Genomic DNA, 21,712 nt, shown 5'->3' with positions numbered 1-21,712 from the left:
TATTTTCTCTATATTTCCTTACCTTTTTTTTTTCTTTTCTTACCAAATTACGTTGTTTTAAAATAATCAAAATACATTATTTTATATATGGATTTGTATATGGATGAGATAATTAAGAAAACATTGAAATATTGTAATTTTACAATTTTCAAACACCGAACAAATCTAAAACCAATTTCATAATTGAAATAATTAGTATCCCAAATTCAGAATAGTGGTTTTCAATAGCATATGTATACATGACAACATCGCATGTTGTTCATCAATCTTGTTTCCTCTAGTGTAGCCCGTTAACATGTGGGCTGGCCCGAATAGCCCGCCAAATTTATAGGGTTAGGGCTGAGAATTTCTTGCCCGATAAAATTAAAACTCGATTAGCCTGCACCTGATTAACCCGCAACCCGTTAGGACCAGATCCGAAAACCCGATAGGCTAGCCCGAAAACTCGATAAAATTTCTATTATTCTATTTTTTTACTCTTAATCCGACACTTCATTGATTAATTTTATAATATAGATAACTAAAAAAATAATTTCAATATTAAATATATAAATTATATATTGAATTTTTATTAATATAATAATTTTTGAATAAATTAAAAACATCAAATTCACTAAAAAAGTATTTAAATTTCTAAAAAATGCATTAAAATTTCACGAAATGTCTCAAATATTAGTATCTGATCATGTTTATGATTGAATTTAAGTATATATCTCAAATTTATCATAATTAAATATTTTACATTTTATGAATATAACTAATTTTTGTCATTATTTATTGGATTAATCGCACGTTAATCTTATCAGTAGCAACCCGATTAACCCGCTGGGCTAGCCTGAATCCCGAGCTTTTAGGGTTATGGTTGAACTTTTATATCCCGAAAGAAATCACAACTTGATTAGCCCGCACCCGATTGACCCGCAATCCAAGTAAGATTGGCCCGAAACTCAATGGGCCGACCCTATTGACATCCTACCTAAACGATCCAAGTAACATATGGACCCGCTTGAAATAAATGTCTTCATGTCAAATTTGTCTCATTACTTTATAACTTTATTGAACTTCTCGAATTCAACTATATATATCTTGTGAGAATGTAGCTCATTGAATTCAAAGTTAAATTTGGTTCTTCAAAATCAATGGAAGCTTCCCACTTTAAATTAATGCAAATTAAAGCGTCACAAAAGTTTAAATATCTTTAGGGCCACTTTATAATATTTTTAGCAACGCCTAACTTTGGAATCTTCCTAAAAGCTAAAAACAAGAAAGAGAAAAAATAAGCATAGACGTAAATTTGGAATGTGATGTAATATCAAGTCAGCAATCAAATTCGTTTGCCATCTTACAAAGTTACAATTTTATTTAAACTTGGTTTGGGAGTTTAATAAAATCATATTTATATTTGTTGAAATCTAGCTTGGTCAATGCAGTTTGACCGAATTGTATGAATAATAAAAGATTTAATTTTGTAAACTTAAATATTATAGAATCTGTTGGGATTTACGCACACAAGGCTTTCACACACTCAAGAAGATCACACACACACTCACTGTTGTATGAGATCACACAATGCAGAAACACACACACTCACACTTTGAGTATTGAAGATGATAATCTTGGAGAGAAACTGGAAAACTCTTTATTGATTAAACTACTCTAAACTACATACACGGTTATGAGCTATTTAAAGCTCTACAAACAAGTAGCAACTGCTACTAACTAACTACAACAAGGATCAAGAAAACAAGAAGAATAACCGCTACACTTCGGCTAACTAACTGCTTCTTCCTTCTCGGCTCAGACCGAACTGGTTGCTTCTTCCTTCTCGGCTCAATACCGAACTCCCTTCTCGGCTCAAGACCGAACTCTCTTCTCGGCTCATTCCAGCTCAAAGCCGAGCTTCCTTACCGAGCTTCCTTACCGAGCTTCCTTACCGAGCTCCCTTCTAGCCGAGCTTACCGAACTCCTTTCTAGCCGAGCTTACCGAACTCCTTTCTAGCCGAGCTTACCGACTTCTGCCTTCTTCTTCCAACTGAAATGAGCACTCCATTATTACAATTCTCCACCTGAGGGCTCATCTCAGTTCTTGCACAAACATTGATCAACTTCTTGCAATGATCAAACTTGTCTCTACCTAGAGACTTTGTTAGCATGTCAGCCGGATTGTGCAAGGTGTTAATCTTAATCACCTTCACTCTCCCCTTTTCGATCTCATCTCGAATAAAATGCAACTTTATGTCTATGTGCTTGCTCCTTTCATGAAAACCCGGATGTTTAGCCAAGCACATAGCTGAGCTGCTGTCACAATGAATCACCATTGTCTTTTGGTCAAAACCAAAGTCAGAAATCACTCCCTGAATCCAAAAGCTCTCCTGTACAGCTGCAGTGAGAGCTATATACTCTGATTCTGTTGTTGAGAGAGCAACAACACTTTGCAACCCTGATTTCCAGCTGATTACAGTTCCAAACATGGTGAAAAGATAACCTGTTTGGGACTTCCTGTTGTCCAGGTTTGCAGCATAGTCTGCATCACAATAGCCCTGCACAACCTCCTCAGATTCACCTTCCCAGCCATTGAAGACAATCCCCCAGTCCTTAGTTGACTTCATGTACCTCAATATCCACTTAAGAGCATTCCAATGCTCCTTCCCCGGGTCTGCCATGTATCTGCTAGTCACTGAGATAGCATGAGCAAGATCTGGTCTTGTACAAATCATAGTATACATAACACTTCCAACCACACTAGCATAAGGGATAGCCTCCATCTCACCAGCCTCTTGCTTAGTTTTAGGGGCCTGCTCCTTTGAAAGCTTAAAACTCTGGGACAGAGGAGTTGATGCAGCTTTTGCATTTTCCATTTTGAATCTCTGCAAAACTTTCTCAATATAGTCAGTTTGCAGCATCCACAGCTTCTTGCAGCCTCTATCTCTCTGAATATGTATGCCTAGGATCTTCCTTGACTCTCCTAGATCCTTCATTTCAAAGCTTGACTTCAGATCTTGTTTAACTTTCTGAATTTCTGTCATAGAAGGCCCTGCAAGTAGCATATCATCCACATAGAGTAATAGGTAGGCAATGGGAGTCTTGCCTGCCTTCTTGATGTAAATGCAATCATCATATTCTGACTTGGAGAAGCCAATCTTCTTCATCTGTGCATCAAACTTCTTATTCCACTGTCTAGGACTTTGCTTAAGTCCATAAAGACTTTTTTGTAACAGGCACACCTTGCCTTCTTCTCCAATCTTCACATAGCCCTCTGGCTGTTCCATGAAGATAGTTTCCTCTAGATCTCCATTTAGGAAGGCTGTCTTCACATCAAGCTGTTGTAGCTCCCAGTCAAGCTGATTCACCACAGCCAATAGGATCCTAATTGAAGTGTGCTTCACAACAGGTGCAAACACTTCATTGAAATCGATTCCCTCCTGCTGTGTAAAGCCTCTAGCCACCAGCCTTGCCTTGAACCTGACTCTATCCTTATCAGTGGTCTCAATCTTTCTTTTAAACAACCACTTACAGCTTACCAGCCTCCTTTCCTTACCATCTGTACTCAGCTTGGATTTGTCCACCAAAATCCATGTTTTGTTCTTGAGTAAAGACTCTATTTCCTCATTCATGGCTTCAATCCATCTTTCTCTATCTTTACTCTGCATAGCTTCTTTATATGTGAGTGGATCTGCGCCATCAATACTTTCAGCTGCACACAGAGCATAATACACAACATCAGAGAACTTTGTTGGTGGCCTTGTTTCTCTTCTAACTCTGTCCCTTGCAAGCTGATAGTCTCTGATAGAGTCTGATATAGACTCACCAGCCTGGTTGCCCTGAGTTGGAGCCTCTTCTTTATCTGAATCAGACTCACTCCCTGAGTCAATAACTCCACCTGCTCCTAGGCCAACCCCCACAGGCTCCACCTTGAAGAAATCACCCTCATCTTCACTGGAGTCCAGCTTATCTTTCAGGTATGGCATCTGATCCTCCAAGAACACCACATCCCTACTCACCAAGACCTTCTGCTTACCGGGCTCAATACACCAGAGCCTATACCCCTTAACACCCCTCTGATACCCCAACATAATACATTTCAGAGCCCTAGCTTCAAGCTTGCTTTGCCTAGCATGAGCATAGGCCACACACCCAAACACCTTGTACTTTGAGTAGTCACTATGAGCTCCATACCACATGTAATCAGGAGTTTCAGATTTCAGGGCAGTAGATGGGCATTTATTGATGAGATAGGCTGCTGTATACACAGCCTCACCCCAGAATCTGCTGCTCAAACCAGAACCAAGAAGTAGGCACCTCACCCTCTCTAGGATTGTCCTATTCATCCTCTCCACAACACCATTTTGCTGAGGATTACCAGGAACAGTCCTATGCCTCTTCATACCCTTCTCTTTACAAAACAGATCAAACTCAGCAGACAAGAACTCTAGGCCATTGTCTGTTCTTAAGCATTTAACACTTCTACCCTTCTCTAGCTCAACCTCCTTACACCATATCTTGAACTTTGTGAGTGTTTCAGATTTTTCTTTAAGAATATATACCCACAACTTCCTTGTATAGTCATCAATGATAGCTAGATAATACTTTCCTCCACCAATTGAACACACCGGTGAAGGCCCCCAAAGATCACTATGTATGTAGTCTAAAGGGGCTGTAGAAGAGTGAATACCTGTAGGATAGGGTGCCTTCTTAGCCTTTCCAAGTATACACTGCTCACAGGGGTTCATCTTGTTGAAATCTCCAGAGATCAGACCCTTCTTGATGAGTTCTTTCAAGCTTCCTTCAGCTGGGTGGCCCAATCTCTTGTGCCATAGCATTATGGAATCATCTGACACTGCATTGCTTTCTCCATCAACAGCCTTAGCCTTCAGATAATAGAGAATATGCTCTCTGTCAGCCTCCATCATCACTGCATCTCCAGATTTAACAAACAATTTTCCTTGACTCATCAATATGGTGAACCCTTTCTGCTCCAGCATTCCCAATGAGATGAGATTCCTCTTCACTTCTGGAATATACCTCACCCCAGTTAGGATCTTTATAGAGCCATCTTGTAGGCTTAGCTTTACCTTCCCTATTCCTCTGATCTGACAAATGTGATTATTACCCAGCACCACAGTGCCGGCTGCTTCTTGAAGGTCATGAAACCAGCTCCTATTTGGGCACATATGGAAGCTGCACCCTGAGTCCATAATCCACCTATGACTGACCCCACTGTCACTAATATTCATGAGTTGAGCCGGGGGATCAGCACTCTCCACACAATCAGATTGGTTGTGTCCCTCAGAGGCTATCTTTCTCTTCCATGCATGACAATCTTTCTTCAAATGTCCAGGTTTCTTGCACCAATAGCAAGCTCTGGTTTCCTTCTGAGCATCAGAACTTGAGGGTTTAGAGCCCTCAAACTTCTTCTTGAAGTTCTGCTTCTTGAACTTCTTCACATTCAAGGCCTCTGCAGCTTGAACATTGGAGCTTGCAGAGCCTCTGTTGGCTGTCTTCTGGAGTTCTTTGGCCATCAAGGCTGAATAGACTTCTGCATAGGTGATAGGTTTATCTCTTCCATAGATAATTGCATCACTTAGCTGGTCATACGAGCTAGGCAAGGCATTCAATGTGAGAATGGCCTTATCCTCATCTGAAATCTTGACATCAACAGATCCCAGGTCATCAATGATCTTGTTGAACTCCTCTAGCTGCTCAATGATGGACCTATCTCCAGAAAAACTATAGGCATACAGCCTCTTCTTGAGATACAGCCGGTTAGCCAAGGATTTGGCCAAGTAAACTTCATCTAACTTGTCCAAGATCTCCACCGCAGTCTTGGCTTCTTGAACTTCCCTCAAGACCTTATCTCCAAGGCACAGAATCACTGCAGAATGTGCCTTGAGCTGCATCTCCTCCATCTTTGCCTGAGCTTTATCATCAAGCACTGGAGCCTTTCCTTTCTCCTCTGGTTTTGCAAGAACTGCGGCCAAGCCTTGTTGAATCAAAACCGCCTTCATCTTCATCTTCCACAGGCTATAATCATTCTTGCCTGTGAACTTTTCTGCATCAAGCCTTGCTGCCATCTCTGAAACCGTTTAATCCTCTGCAAATCAGCTTCAATATCCCTTTCCCACAGACGGCGCCACTTGTTGGGATTTACGCACACAAGGCTTTCACACACTCAAGAAGATCACACACACACTCACTGTTGTATGAGATCACACAATGCAGAAACACACACACTCACACTTTGAGTATTGAAGATGATAATCTTGGAGAGAAACTGGAAAACTCTTTATTGATTAAACTACTCTAAACTACATACACGGTTATGAGCTATTTAAAGCTCTACAAACAAGTAGCAACTGCTACTAACTAACTACAACAAGGATCAAGAAAACAAGAAGAATAACCGCTACACTTCGGCTAACTAACTGCTTCTTCCTTCTCGGCTCAGACCGAACTGGTTGCTTCTTCCTTCTCGGCTCAATACCGAACTCCCTTCTCGGCTCAAGACCGAACTCTCTTCTCGGCTCATTCCAGCTCAAAGCCGAGCTTCCTTACCGAGCTTCCTTACCGAGCTCCCTTCTAGCCGAGCTTACCGAACTCCTTTCTAGCCGAGCTTACCGAACTCCTTTCTAGCCGAGCTTACCGACTTCTGCCTTCTTCTTCCAACTGAAATGAGCACTCCATTATTACAGAATCTGTCTACATATATACTGAGTAGATGGTCATGAATATTCATTTTCTCTAAATCAATTAATGATAAGTAAGAAATAGTGAATTACAGTTTGTGACTAAATAGCAAGATGAAGTTTTGAAATGAATTAATATGTTAATTAATCTCGCATCGAAAAATGAACCTTCTTAAATCAAGTATTTATGAGTTTTCATTTCTACGTGTAACAATTATGTGCACAAATGACGGATTGTGAATCCCACACGCATGCGTGCAGCTGGCTCGCCTCGCGCCAGGTGTCGGCCGACACTCAGACAAGCGGCGTTCACTTGAATTCGAGTATTGACAATTAGTGTTTGGAATATTTTTTGGGAATGATAATTGGTCTTAGTTTGAGACCTACTTAATTCGTTTAGACCAATCACGAGAGCTTCTCCCGCGCGTCTCATGAGACTGATGATATCTATGCTACATAATTGTTGTCTTGATGTTGATGCGAGGAGAACTTGAGAAGGTCTTTTTAATGAGTTTTTTTCATAAATCCCCTGAGCCGGCCTGTCATTTAGAATATTAGCTCCAAGTTATTGATGGATAGTGGTTTCAAGTAGTGCATGTTATTTGGTATTGGATGTTGGCAAATTTGGAAGAACTGGGGTGTCGTTGTCTATAAAGGGGAGCGGATGAGTTCGACAGGATTTTGGTAAAGATAATGACTACAACAAAGAGTGTAGAGGAGGCTATATCAGTGGAAGTATGGATGTTCCTCGAGAGTCTATCCTAGTGCGTTGGCTTCCTTTAGCTAGCTAGATACAACTACCTCGGTTTCTATATCTCTTACTTTACCAATTTTAATGCAAAATTTGTAATGTAAAATAGATAGAAAGAAGAGTATATTAGTGAAAAATGAGCTCTACCTTATTAGAGAGGAAGAAATTTTTTAAAATAAAGTTTTCATTTTTAGGGGACGGAGGGAATATATGAGTGGCTATACAATATTTTTTTATCATGACATATTATTATTAACCATATAATGATTACAATTTATGTTAAAATATAAATATAGTTAACAATAGTAAGATGATCTTATGGATTTTATATAATATAAAAATATGTATTAAATTTATCAATTTCAAGAAATTAAAATACCGATTCAAATTAAGGATCGTAATCTTATTTTATACAATTGAAATATGATTATGTTGATAGTAAAACGTCAACTATAAAACTAAGAAAATAAACTTTAGTAGCGACATAATTATATAGTATTTTTATACTAACTTAATTATAAAAAGTAACGAAGATAAAACTTGAACATGATACATAAAGACATACGCAATTAATTATAAACATAGTCAATGTGTCAATAACATATTTATTTGACTAAAAGAACACCAAATTTTGGTGCATACTACAAAATTAACTTGGGCATACGTAAGACATACTCAATTAATTAGTATAAACTTAGTCAATAACATATTCACTTGTCTAAAAGAACACCAATTATTTTGATGCATACGATTCTACAAAATTATGTTGTGAAGTTATAAAATATGAATATATATGTAGTCAAGTTATAAGAGAAATTATGTACTGAAGTTATAAAATAAATATGAAGCTTGTGCTGTTGTGCATACTGCATATATGATTGTATATGGAGTAGTAGTATATGTGAATTATAGAAATTTCCATAAATCATAACATTTTGCCTCTAAAATCTAGTATTTGGCTATGCATGCTCTATCGGTAGGTGGGGCCTAATATATTTCTATTTGGTAAAGAATATTGGTGGAACACACCAAATCAGATTGCTAGCGTGGTATAGGGTTTAGGGTTTAACCTAAACAATTTTCTCCATTGACATGTTGTGTCCCTTTTTTATTGACCAATAAAAATCATTCAGTAAGTTAAAATTAATATCTCTATTTATTTTGAAAATCATAAATGAAATATTATAGTACAAATTTTCATCTTTACTAAAAGTTCATGATTCTTTTTAAAAACTGATGATGGTTCCTGAATTAAGTATAACGAGAACAAATCATTCAGATATATGCACATTAATCCTAAATTTACTTTAAAAACTTTACACTATTTATACGATATAAGTATGGATTAATCGAAAACGGTGAATCCTAATTGACATAGATGACATTCAAGCTATCAATATAAAATGAATCACGACATGATAGAGCGAGTCAATTGAAGGATAGTACAATAAATAATACTAATTCGAACAAAAAATAGATTGACTAAGCAAAAAGAATACGTAGGGAAAAAATGGATAACTAAGCAAAATATTGAAAAGGCAAAAAAGGCCGCAAACTCTCCATCTCGACTGCCTCACATTATGCTGCAACCGTTGGGATTTTCATCACTGAAATACCCGCCGTAATGAGAGTACTGCGGCGGATAGCCATAGTGGTAATCCAGTTGAGGACGGCTGAACTGCCGGGGCGGGCCATGGTAGCTTTCCATCGGGCCGTGGTAGTGATCATGAGGCTGGAAATACTGCATGCTTGATGATGGGCCATAGCGGGGAGAATTCTGCAGCCGAGGCGCGTGACGTGGAGAATCATGGTAATACTCCAAGTTTGGTGGCGGTGGGCCATAGCTCTGAGGAGGAGGAGGCATCCGATTCTGACGATATTGGCGGCGGCGGTTGAGATCTCCGACTGGATAGTGATGGTATTCAGAGCTGCCGTATTGCTGCGGATTCGGAGAATCGTCGAAATTCAGTCTCCAGGATCTCGAGTTGGAGTATTCCACGCTTCTCAAGCCTTCCATGCGCTGCAATTCCGCCATGTACGGCGAGAATGGGCCGTACGGAGGCGGAGGAGGAGGACCTCCTCCTCCTCCTCCTCCTTGTGGCGGATTTTGAACCGGTGCTGGCTTTTCAGCCGGTGGCGGTTTTTCAACGGGTGGAGGAGCAGGCGAGGCATTTTTCTTGGAAGGCCTTGGACGTAGCGCAGAGAAAACCATGGGTGTTTGTTTTTTTATTTTTTTTGATGTTTTTGAATTGTTTGTGAGGGTTTTTATATCTCAAGTTTGGGACTGAATTTGGAAATTACTATAGACAACTTTTGACACCGAGAAATTCCTACGCGTGAATGATTATGAGAATTGAGATCAATTTTCTACAAGGAAAAAATTGTTTGTTTTGGTATGACATTATATTTACAGCTGCGAAATGCATCGTCTTATTTTTTTTGTAAAAGATCTTGTATTGTATATTATTTTTGTTTTGGTATGATATTAGATTACAGCTGCGAAATAAATCATCTTATTTTTGTAAAAGATCTTGTATTTATAATTGTAAGGCAGCGAATTCATACCTTAATTTGAATGATCAAAACCCTAGATGTTCAACTAAAAAACAATATTTTAGCACGATGCAAACAAGTGATTAATGGGTTTTGTGGCAAAATTATTTAATACTAATAACTTATCAAACCCGAGCCTTGCAAGACACACTGAATTTTCTTCATACTAATTTTATATTTTGAAATTATTTTATGAAATAATAATAAACAATTATTATACGAAATCTAAAGTCATAAATAGATTGATATATATGTCAAGAATTTATATAAATTAAATATTAATATAAATTTCTTTGTTAATATATTTACACATTAAATATATTATTTATATATTTACATGTTAAAAATTTATTTTAACTTTTATATTTGAAATGTCATTCCAGTTACTATCATTTTATTGAACTAATTTATCATATAGTATCGTGTAATTTTATGCAAATAAAATCTGTTAAATATATTAATTAATTAATAACACAATTAAATATTTAAAGCCAGTATCCATGGATTACAAATCATTACTAATTAAAAATCGTTAAAATTATTTTTCATTCAGGCAAACATATAGTATTAAATACGTTTTCTGAAAAATTATGATAAATACACTTAATTATCATTAATAAATATAGTAGCATTAATTATTATTAACCCTAGAATGTATTTTTATACTTCTCTCTGTACCTAGAAAATGGACTAGTTTTTTTTTGTTGTCCCCCAAAATTAGACGAAGTCTAAATAAGGAAAGTTTTGAACTAGTAATAACATAGACGTCATAATCCACTAAAACTACTTCCATTACACTTTCCCTCTCTTTCTCTTGCTTTTTCATATCTCTCTGGTACGTGATAAGGAGCATGTGTGGAATAAGCGTGAAGATGGATTAAAATAAGCGTGTTGCTTGGATGCAGGCAACACGTGGAGTAAAGAATCACTGATGTATTCGCCATAAGCGCGTCATAGCAGATTATAGAGGAGTAGTTAGTTAAGAATTTGTTATTTCCGTACAGCACAACAGCTATATAAGCTGATTGATGCTCATTTGTAAGGCATGATTATGATTTAATGCAAGCATCTTCCCCTACTTCTCTCGCATAATTCCTTTTGTGTAGGACGAATTCCGGTCACCGTTCAATCTTCCGGAGACCCCAATTCTCTCTTACTTTACTAATAATGTCATATACAACTTTGTCAATTTTTAGGAAAATGATGGAATATACTCCCTCCGTCTCGGGCTACTCGCTCATTTCCTTTTCGGCTCGGAGATTAAGGAATGAGTGTATAGGAAAGTCAAAAATGACGGCTGTAGGTGAAATTTTTTACTAGAAATGGAAAGAGTGCAAGTAACTTGGGACGCCCAAAAAGGAAATAAGTGCGAGTAGTGCGGGACGGAGGGAGTATTATTTTGTTTGCCTCCCTTCTCTTACCCTTCATTCTCGGTTCCCTATTTTCCTCCTTTTCTAACTTCTCCTTCCTTTTTTTCCTATTTCTTCCACGTGTATCATTTCTTTTGAGTCTAAATTAGTGAGTGCGATAGTATTTATTATAAATTAAATTAATAATAAATGTCTACTGTCTTGTAGAAAATGGGATAGGAGATGGTTGAGGCATCGACCTTTCAATATAAGAATTGCAAAATTTAGAGGTCAGTTAATCAATAAATAATTTTCAATCATAAGAAAACGGCTCCAATTTATATTAATTACTCTAAAAGATAATGCAATTATTTTTATTTGTAACAGCCACATTAATTTTAATTTACAATTAAAAATAGCATATTATTTAAATAAAATGGCTATATATCTTTATCAAAACTAGCTTTTATATATTGATAAATCTGATAATTATGCAGTAGTTGTAAATAGTCACTTATCTAAAACAAGAGAGGAAAAATGAATAAGCAAATCTGGCCTAATCTGTCTCCCTTCCATCATCTACTACCGCTGAAACAATAATAATAATACTACAAGCTATATTTTCAGAGTAAACAGAAGCCTTGGCTTTGGGCTGCAACGGTACTCGTTTACATTTCATTATCAAGTATATCGCGCATCATTTGTATCGGGATAAGTCCTTCTGTCCTTATCGCATCTTTCTTTGGGTCAGGGCTGATGAAATACAAAGTCGGCAACCCTCTAACCTGTAACACCAACACGTTAATTAGAACACGTAGAGATCTTTCGAGACGAACACGAGATCAATAACAAATGAAGCTATGTTATTGGTAGATGAATCATTAGTTCATAGTTGTGTTGATAAGCTATGAAAAAGATGGAAAAGAACGTCACCTGCATATCACGAGAAAATTCATATTCATCATCCGTGTCAACCTTCACTATCATTGCATTGTTTTCATACTCAACAGCGAGCTGTATCACAAGCAGAGCTCATAGTCAAGAAAGGTCTAAAGATTTAGTATTATGCATGTTTACAACAACAGAATTTCAACTCTTCAAGTCGGCAATGTCAACTCGAAATATCCTCCGACTTGATGAGTGAAAACATAGCATGATTGACATTCACTGCAGAAGAGCGCAACTATAAAATGTGTAACCAAACTTCCACATCCATCCATATGGAAGCAGTGTGATACTCAGTCATGCTCGGAGTATACTGAGCTTTGATAAAATGGGGAAACCAAACCAAAGTAGATATTTTATTCAAATTAAACCTGCCAAGTATCATTTTTCCACTACCATGATGATACACCAAGAACCTATGCTGCCTTGCTACTCAAGTGTTCCAAACTACAGAAGGAAACCGGCAAGGCAAAAGCAGCTAGTATGAACTTACTTTGAAGGATTCTTATTATTAGTCTCTATGTTTAGTTCTTAAGACGGGACATCAAATAATGTTACAGTGGAATGGGGTGTCGGTAACGCACCATCAAAACCATCTTAACGAAACATTCTGCCTATAATTTAGGCCGGAGGTGAGCAAACAACCATAGCAAAACATGGATCCTAAGTAGAAAATCGGGCTATGCGTTAAAATCTTCTGTTTTTCAGGCTTTCAAACTCACACAAGGAACACTGTTTTGTTCACCCTTTATGCCAACAACAAACAAATTCCTGTTATGCCAAAACTAAACTTATCAACCACAGTTATTCATCCCAGTTTTCAACTATGTAGATTTTTTGGTAAGGAAATGAGGCTTGGCATAATTGAAGGAAATCATAACATTCCAAATAATAACTCAACAAAAAGAACATCTTTAACAAATAACATGTGATAGCACTTTCCAAAGCATACCATTTCAAGTTCTTGTGCCATCAAGATACAAGGTCCACACCATGTAGCATAGAAATCAATAATCAGTGGCACATTCCTCTCTCCCTTCACTAACTCCTGGATTTCTTTTGCAGATAGTTTTTTCTGCAATCAATCAAACGATGATAATGTAAAACAAGAAGCCAAAATCAGACTTACCAACCAACTAAGAACACATTCATTTGCTTTTCTTTAATTTGTGGTTCAGATAAAGTACCATTCTTAGGAGAAGGAATAATGTATCAACAAATTAAAGAAAAAGGAATAACAACTACCCAATAATAAATCTATACAGACAATACACAAATTATTTCTAGCAGCCCATCCCTTCCAATTCCAGAAAATTAACAAAATCCACAAGCAATAACAAAATGAAGTGGAGTATTAAAAAAAATCGAATCTTTCGCAAAGGGAAGCAACAAGAAGTACTGAATTGGAAGTGATAAAAGAGTAGATAAATACCACAAGATAATCATCGCTGAGATACTTTCCTGCAGGGGGCTTGCAGATAAGCTTTCGTGAGAGCGTTTGAGTTGATAAGGTGGAAGCTCTGTTGCTGAAGGTGGAGGTGAAAAATAGTGTGTTTGGCTGTCGGATCTTCAGCGAACAAGGTGAGGAATTCGGTGGCTGAGGTGGAGGCGGAGCACCGAATGATATAATTGAAGTTTGCATTATAGTATAATCGTGTGTATGCAGGAGAGAAAGAGATAGTGCAGAGGTTTGGAAGGAGAAATATGAGTATCAGTGAGGACTGAGTAGTGTAGATGGATAAATCAAAATATGTTTTCCAGTTAACTGAGTAGTAGTAGTAGAGTTGATAAAAGAAAAGATTTTGAGCCCATCACTCGGCCCGGTGACGGGCTACGGGCCGTGGACGCGGGCTCTTCTTTGTCCTTTTTATTAAGAGCAATTAGTTAATAAAAATTGAAAAAAATTGATACTCATTTCTGTTCCCAAATCCCTGATTAAGAAGGATTGAACAATCCTTTAGCCTTCTGCCACAAACGTTGTCAGCTCCAATTTAGCATCCTCCTCCAGCGCCGGCGAAATCTGCCTCGGTTAATTCCTCTGTGCCGGAGAAATTAGATAAAAATTCTTCCATGTATGTAAATTCTTTTTTTTTTGCTTTTAAATTTTTGTTTTTGTTGGTAATTTTCTCTCATGGATGTAAATTCTTATCGCAATTGTGCTGAAAAATAATCTGTATGTTGCATCCGTTTTGTAGTATACAATAAGTTAGTAAGTATGTGGAATTGAGAAATGAATTGTTGTCATGTGATTGTTCTCGTCGTTTGCTTAGCTTCTCCAAATAAGAACAAGAGAAAGGGAAGCTGACTATTGTTGTTTGCTTTCCTTGTTCAGTCTCTATTTTAGTTAGAAACGCAATTGCATTCTTTATCTCGCTATTGATGATGAAACTGCAAAATTTCACACCTACAAAAACCAAAGTCTCTATATCTTTTAAGCCATAGCCACTGCACTTAAGCATATTTCTGGCTTAAACACTCTGTCAATTTATGTGCAAAAACAGAGAATACAGTTGTTATTTACATATATGTGTTTGTTGCATTATTCCGGTCGCTGCCAACTGCTTTCGGAGGTCTCCTTCTGCACACGTAAGAAGTTATGTGTGTGTGCTTGTCTGTAGGGTGGGACTGAAAAATTTCTCAGGTTCCACCTTCAATTTTCCTCGAGTCATCTGCAGTTAGCTTCACATATTCATGCTATACCGTTTCTGGGTGTAAATTTGAATCACATATTGTTTAGTGGAAACCAATATGAATCTACTGATTCTATTCTGGGGAATCCTCAATAATTATAGCTGTATGGTTGTAATTTGTTAGAGTTTCCTCCTTAAATGTTTCTTTTACTTTGCTCTTATCAGTCTCTTTTCCTCGATTCATCCGCAGTTAGCTTCACGGATTCATGACGACCATTTCTGGGTCAATTCTGAATTTCTCAGGTTCCACCTTCAATTTTCTTGTTGTCAAAACATGCAAAATTGTTTTTTTGGTGTATCCTTGATCTTTTCCACAATATCAGCTCATTAAAATTTAATAATGTGTAATACCTAGGTATTAAAAGGCTGGAAAATGGAGCTGTGTATCCTAAGATGCTACTCCACAGTCACAAGTACAATACAACCAGGATTAGTAAATTTCACCATGGGACTGCATCAGCAGGGGGAAGGGTGAGCTGCGGATATTATTCCTTATTTTCAAGATTACTTTTAAATGTGTTTTTGTGTAATAGTCTGTCATTGATTCAAGTTCAGTTTCAAAACCTTCAGAAGCTTTGGTTTCATGGTCGTGCTGCCCCAGCACCAACTGTATGTGCAGGAAGAAACTACGAGCTGGACCACAATGATGACTATCATAAAGAGCCTTTCTTGTTAGACATGGTTAAAACAGTCACCTGGTAATGTAATCACAAGCAGGAAAATGGAAATTTTGAACCAAGTAGTATCAAGTATAAACGGCAAAATCAATGAATTAGGAGAACTTTTGAACTTACATGGGATTACTTAAGCTTTTCTTGTTTGTATGAAGTGTACATTGCTATATGCTAACTTTATTATTTTCTGTTTTTTAGGGCAACTCAGAGCTTGTTTCAGTTTTTAGCTGAGCAGCCAAGTCAGCTTAGATATATTGAATGGCCAAGCTTCCAGAGCACGGTTAGTGACTCTTTAATGGCACACAATCCTTTTCAGTGATTTTAAATATATGTTTGCCATAGCCAGTTTCTTCTCTTTTCCTGTTAACTCTATGGTAAATGTGTATCAAAGGAATAAGGACTTATCTGATCTATAGCATGAAACAGGTGGTAGATGTGCTAACATTTCTGACTATGTGATAAATATCATAGTTCCAGTCATATTTGAACAATAAAAAGTGATTCATAAGGTCTCTAATACATCTGTAGTTTAGATGGAGTTTGCCATACCATTTCTTTGATAGACATTTAAAGCCCTTCCAATATACATTATCTGAAATCAAATATCTGAATCTGGTAATTTCACATTGCATGTACTAAATGCATTCCATCTGAAGAGTCTCATCAACTTCCAATAATGGGCCATATAATAAGAAATCTTCTAACTTTACCTATCAAACACCTACTTTTAGTGCACTAATGAATCATATGATTCTACATAGGGGACTTGCTGAAAGTACATTTTCTATTGAATTTTTTTTGTTGGATTGGTCTTGTTTAAAGTTTGTGAAGTGAGGCTCCTGGCTTGGCTTGCTGCTTTATTAAACTTCTACTATAGCAAGTTAGTTTCTGATGAAATATATCTGAGTTGAATATCAAGTTAGTTTTTCTCTCTTGATATCTCATTAGATGTTATAGCTTTGCAAATTTATGTGTGTTGGCAGCTTAGAACTCAAGTAGCCAACATTTAATAAGAGAGATATATTTGTATTCTCTGCAGGTGAAGACAGCAATGCTGACTCTTGTTCTTGTTGCTTTGCTCATCGTTGCCCTGTCCACAGTTGATTCTGCCTTGTCTTATCTATTAGCTTTATTTTTGAGGAGAAAGGCGTGGTAATGGAAATGACGTGCATGAGATGCGTTGGGCGTGGATGTACAAGATGATGCACGCAAGCATTAGCAAAATCCCATGGATTTGGAGCCGTGGGAGTATAAAAAGGTGTAAAGTCTCGATGGATTCTGACATGGAGAAAGAACAGAACCCAAACGCGTGATAGCTTAGCTGAGGTAGAAAACTTGACCTTTCATGCTATCAAAACTTGTGTGTAAATTGGAATGCCAACTTTCTCAATATTGGATGCATCTTTCAGCCTCTGCAGCTGGTGCTGAATTGATTGTTAGGTAACGAGTCTCAGTCCTCGTTATTTAATGCTTGTCTATGCAAGTGCATTTGACTTTTTATATTATATGCCTCGACTCAGTTCATTATTGTTTCAAAAGTATTACGATGAATTGTCTTACAAAAAAGATGGGCTAACTGAAGCGTCATTTGCTGATATGGTTTTGTGCAAATAATATCTTAATGGCCATATATTAAATCCTCTTAGGGATACACTTGTACAAAATATTGCTAGAAATGTATCGTCTTCTTGTCTTGATGGTGACGTAACTATTATTAGGGCATTCCCAATCGAAACCTTGCCCCACCTCCAATTTTGTCATGTTATCATTTCTCTATTTTTCTGCGTCATAACACAACACTTATGATACTAACGACATCTAATCATACCTATTGAATTAACTTGCATTATTCACTGTTTTCACTTTAATAATTGGAAAATTGAAATTCATATCAACATGATTAATCAAATACTTTTATACAAATTACAAATTCACAAAAAATACTCCTTCACTTTTCTTTTTAGTTTGTTTCATCCAAAATGACCCATTATAAAAGTAGAAATCTCTTTATCTCAATTTTATTCTAGCTCTTTTAATTTATTCTCTCCACTTAACACATAAAATAAACCGCATAAAATTGCGTGCCCAAGGAAGGGGTTATCTTCCTTGGACCGAATGGAGTATTTGGTTAATACTAAAAAAAAAGTCCAAATCTTACATATTAAACAATGAAAAAGTGATCTAGTGCTAGGAATTGCCATCTTTCGGATCCATTTTTTAAGAGAGAATTTTTTAGTGGAAGATAGTGTATGATAAGGATTTTGAATTTATAAGTAGCAGTAGTAAAAAATATGAATCCATCCCCGGGGTGACCCTGAGCACGAGCTGTGCAATGGGTGACCGCGTCGGGACGCAGCCATACACCTCTCCACCCCTCACCAGCAGTGCATGGCTCCGCCTACTGGAACCCCCCCCCCCCCAAACCCCCCATTGCAAATGCTCTGATCATACAATCAAAAAGACTAATTGGGTGGATAATCGAAATGCAGGGTCAAATCTTTAGTCATATAGGATCATCAAAATTGTGCGCAGAAAAAGATCATGTTGTCTTCCAAATTTCAACGAAGTCCATCTAGAATACAAGAATGTACAAACAACAAAATCCGAATCGAATTCAGAAAATAATGTCCATATACAAAACAAGCCAATCAGGCAAAAGTGTCAATAAGAAGCATCAAGAATCTTCAACAAGGCCAGCGCCTTGGTCTTCCCCTTCTCGCTCCCGTTCTGCACAATATCCCCAATCCCCTCAACAACCCTGGCCTCCAACTTCCCCCTCACATCCCTCCTCACCTCCTCCCCTCCACACTGCACCAGATTCAGCAGCGCCGCCACCGCGTTCTCCTTCGTCCGGTAGCTCGACCCCGTCGCATTATCCAGCAGATCCATCAGCATCTCAATCCCCAACACCTTCCTGAACACCTCCCAGCTCTCCTCACACCCCGCCACCTGCGCGATCACCGCCGTGGCGTCCTCCACCAGCCCCACCCTCCCGTCCTTGACCACGAGCGAGAACAGCGCCTGCACCGCCCCGAGCTCCACCATCTGCGCCCTGTTGAGCGGGTACAGCGCCACCCCGAACAGCGCCCGCAGCGCGTCCTTGATCGACCGCGCCGCCGACCCCTGCCCGCGCACGATTTCCACCAGCCCGAATATGATGTCGCGCTTGTGCCCGATGATCGGCCGGAACGACTCCACGCTCAGCAGGCTGAAGATCGCCGCGGCCGAGCACTGCGCCACGGACGGGGTCGCCGGGTGCCGGAGCGCGTGGGAGAGCGCGTCGAGGACGCCGCGCGACGAGATGAGGTGGTCCTTGGAGGAGATGGAGAGGTTGAGCAGCGCCGCGGCCGCGTTCTCCTGGAGGATCGGGGACGGGGAGTAGAGCGACTCGGCGATCAGGGGGACGGCGTCGGCGTCGGCGATCAGGGGGCGGGTCTCGGGGTCGTTCTTCGACAGGAGGCGGAGCTCGCAGATGGCCTCCGTGCGGGTCTGCTCCGAAACGGAAGTCAGCTTGCCGACTAGGGTTTTCACGGCTCTGCGCTTCACGGCGTCCATCTTTACAGATTCATGTGATTTGGGGGAAATTTTATTTGTCAATTGTTGGGTTGGGGCTGTGCGGTGGGTGTATATAAGCTGACTTTTTTGCACCACTGTGGTGGTTGAATCAATCTTCACAACTTGTGCTGTTTTTTTTCACTTTTCTTTTTCAATATTTCCACTTGTAAAATAATCATCTACCGATTGTGGCTTTATAAAAACGTACAGATAAGAAGATTGAGATTCGAGACTTTAATCTATTATTGAACAAATATTCTGTGCATTTACCATCTTTATTAGGGATAATTGTGGTATTTTGACGAAAATTGACTTTTCTAGTACGTACTATTTTATTCAACTAAATTATTCAAAAAAATTTTAATCTTTGTGAGTTTGAGAAGATTGAGAATTGGCAACATTTTAACATGGTCGATCAATGGTTTAGGAGGGAATTGCATCGGATGTAACACAAATGTTGGAAATTGTCAAATTGCTACGAGTCTTCTAGTAAAATTCATCGCTAACTTTATGTTTATCTTCTTGTGCCCATTAGATTGAACTCATAAAACGTAAAGAAGTTAATTTGAAAAAAAATAAATGGGTAGAAAATGGTTAAAGACTGTGCTTATGAATCATCTAGTAGGATGTAGGTGGAATATATATGTCACGTCACGCTTAGGTATGTATGTATTATGACATGGTCATTAAACAAAGACTTGATATAATCTATTTCAACAATTTAATAGCTACAGAAAATTACGCGGCCGCGACTGGTCCTAAATTACTTCAATTAGTGATATTGATACATTAGTTCTAGTTGGTAGAGTTAGCCCATTAAAATTGATGGCCTTTAATTTGGTTGAAGCGCTTAATTTCTAGGTAATAATCAAGTAATTGATCAGATCAAAGTCTAATTAATCTGCATATTAATCGCATCGCAATCACACAGATAAATTCATCCAATTCAAGTCCTAAAACATATTCGTATTGTAAACGTGCGAATACATATTATCCTATTATTATATTCATTGATAACGAGTTTTTTTTTTTTTTTGTTTCCGTCACAAAAATCAAACATCGAATAACTTGAAGACGAAGATGCGATTATTGGATGGATGATGATCCTCTAGCAAAAAGCTTAGCGATTTGCAGCTGAGTATTTGCAATGATTTCAGTCCGTTTAAGGTCCAATTCCCCTCTCTTTGCCTCTGCTTCTGCTCTAATTCTCTCTATCTCTCTCATCGTCTCCATCCGCGACTGCTCCCACAGCACCACCATCTCCGCCAACCACCGTACGCTCTCCCAGCACCCCTCCCGTTCTCGCTTCCTCTTCATCTTCCCCTTCTCCTTCTCCACATCAATTGCTGGTGTGCTGCTGTCGCTCTCATCAATCGCCTTCTCTTCATTGTTGACGCCCTCTCCTTCCTCCTCCTGCATCAATCCTTTTAATTTATCAACCAATTTTAACTCTGATTAAACCCTAACAAGAGCCAATTGGCACAATTTACCTTACCCACCGCACCACCGCCGTTGGAATTAGGTGAATTTTGCGCGGCGATTCCAATCTCCTCCACCGCAACAGGGGGAGGGTTAGGAGCGGAAACTCCATTTCCGCGGAGGAGAAGATCGAGGCGAGGATAGAGCGGCCAGGAGGAGGCGTCGGGTGCGGCGGCGGACTCCGATCGGTACCTCTTCTTCATGGATTCGATCTTGTTCTTGCACTGCGTCTGCGTCTTGGCGGATTTGGAGGCGGCGGCGTGCGCGGAGACGTGCTTGGCGATTTCCTCCCAGTCCTGGCCCTTGAGCTTGGCTCGATTCCGGAGCGTCCATTTGGCCTCGTACGCTTCGAGCAGGCACGATACCGCGCCTTCGCTCCACTCGTCTCTCTTCAGCCGATCATTCGCCGCCGCAGCAACATTTCTCGGCGAGGAGTTGTTAGTATTTTGATTGGGTGAGAGGAGAGATGGTGGCGGGTTTTCTAATTGTTGGTGTTTATTATGTCTCTCTCCATCTCCCTTGCTAAATTGGTTAGTTATTTCTCTTCTCATAATTGGTTGAGGCTAAATTGGTTAGTTATTTCTCTGCTAGCATCTAGATTTTGAGGGTAAGAGCATTAGTAGTGGTGCGGATGTCCCGGCTGACATCCCCGCGGACATCCCAAAAACACCTCCTGCCACGTCATACGGACATCCCACTGCGGATGCCACCTCATACGAACATTTCACTGAACAATGACGGACATACCGACGGACTTCCTACAATAATAAAAATTCACAAATTAAACAATTTATGGAATTAAAAAAATAAAAAATTAAAAAATTGGGACGTCCGCACGAACGTTCGTCGTGTCTCCACAATGGCGAACGTCCGCGGAACGCCGCGAAACTCTGGTGTCCGCAGCGGACGTCCGTATCCGTCGCGACCTTGCACAATGGCGGACGTCCCGGTCGGACGTCCTCCGGGATGAGCACCATTGCTGATCCTCTAAAAGCATTTTGTGGCTAAGTTAAAGAGTGAGAAAAGGATGTCA

General features: G+C 39.0%; 5 protein-coding genes across 7 annotated transcripts; 1 reads left to right on the top strand and 4 right to left on the bottom strand.

Moving 5' to 3' along the window:
- Nucleotides 1–9,007: 9,007 nt before the first annotated feature.
- On the bottom strand, nucleotides 9,008–9,646 carry LOC121757779 (extensin-like). Its single transcript, XM_042153268.1, has one exon. It carries the CDS (start codon nucleotides 9,644–9,646, stop codon nucleotides 9,008–9,010), a length of 639 nt encoding a protein of 212 aa, XP_042009202.1.
- Nucleotides 9,647–11,785: 2,139 nt separating this feature from the next.
- LOC121758384 (thioredoxin-like protein CITRX1, chloroplastic) lies at nucleotides 11,786–14,057 on the bottom strand. The gene is made up of 4 exons (XM_042153791.1): nucleotides 13,714–14,057; nucleotides 13,234–13,356; nucleotides 12,270–12,350; nucleotides 11,786–12,121 (listed from the first exon to the last, which is right to left on the bottom strand). The coding sequence occupies exons 1-4, from the start codon at nucleotides 13,921–13,923 to the stop codon at nucleotides 12,005–12,007; spliced, it is 531 nt and encodes a 176-aa protein (XP_042009725.1). The 5' UTR covers nucleotides 13,924–14,057; the 3' UTR covers nucleotides 11,786–12,004.
- A 133-nt stretch (nucleotides 14,058–14,190) lies between these two features.
- Nucleotides 14,191–17,152, top strand: LOC121758385. 3 transcript variants are annotated; one of them, XM_042153794.1, is made up of 6 exons: nucleotides 14,191–14,353; nucleotides 15,162–15,214; nucleotides 15,327–15,442; nucleotides 15,542–15,669; nucleotides 15,844–15,925; nucleotides 16,685–17,152. In XM_042153794.1, exons 2-6 carry the CDS (start codon nucleotides 15,178–15,180, stop codon nucleotides 16,799–16,801), a joined length of 480 nt encoding a protein of 159 aa, XP_042009728.1. In that variant the 5' UTR covers nucleotides 14,191–14,353; nucleotides 15,162–15,177; the 3' UTR covers nucleotides 16,802–17,152. The 3 variants fall into 3 exon arrangements, with proteins under 3 accessions (XP_042009728.1, XP_042009727.1, XP_042009726.1); XM_042153793.1 differs by having other exon boundaries at nucleotides 14,193–14,353; nucleotides 15,137–15,214; nucleotides 15,527–15,669; XM_042153792.1 differs by having other exon boundaries at nucleotides 14,196–14,353; nucleotides 15,527–15,669.
- A 1,015-nt stretch (nucleotides 17,153–18,167) lies between these two features.
- On the bottom strand, nucleotides 18,168–19,395 carry LOC121756883 (U-box domain-containing protein 15-like). The gene has a single exon (XM_042152305.1). The coding sequence runs from the start codon at nucleotides 19,198–19,200 to the stop codon at nucleotides 18,307–18,309; it is 894 nt and encodes a 297-aa protein (XP_042008239.1). The 5' UTR covers nucleotides 19,201–19,395; the 3' UTR covers nucleotides 18,168–18,306.
- Nucleotides 19,396–20,026: 631 nt separating this feature from the next.
- On the bottom strand, nucleotides 20,027–21,442 carry LOC121757120 (trihelix transcription factor ASIL2-like). The gene is made up of 2 exons (XM_042152614.1): nucleotides 20,691–21,442; nucleotides 20,027–20,613 (listed from the first exon to the last, which is right to left on the bottom strand). The coding sequence occupies exons 1-2, from the start codon at nucleotides 21,228–21,230 to the stop codon at nucleotides 20,287–20,289; spliced, it is 867 nt and encodes a 288-aa protein (XP_042008548.1). The 5' UTR covers nucleotides 21,231–21,442; the 3' UTR covers nucleotides 20,027–20,286.
- Nucleotides 21,443–21,712: the final 270 nt, after the last annotated feature.

The sequence above is a fragment of the Salvia splendens genome, chromosome 12, assembly GCF_004379255.2.
Source record: "Salvia splendens isolate huo1 chromosome 12, SspV2, whole genome shotgun sequence".
NCBI lineage: Eukaryota > Viridiplantae > Streptophyta > Magnoliopsida > Lamiales > Lamiaceae > Salvia > Salvia splendens.
This window is presented reverse-complemented; position numbering and strand designations above follow the sequence as displayed.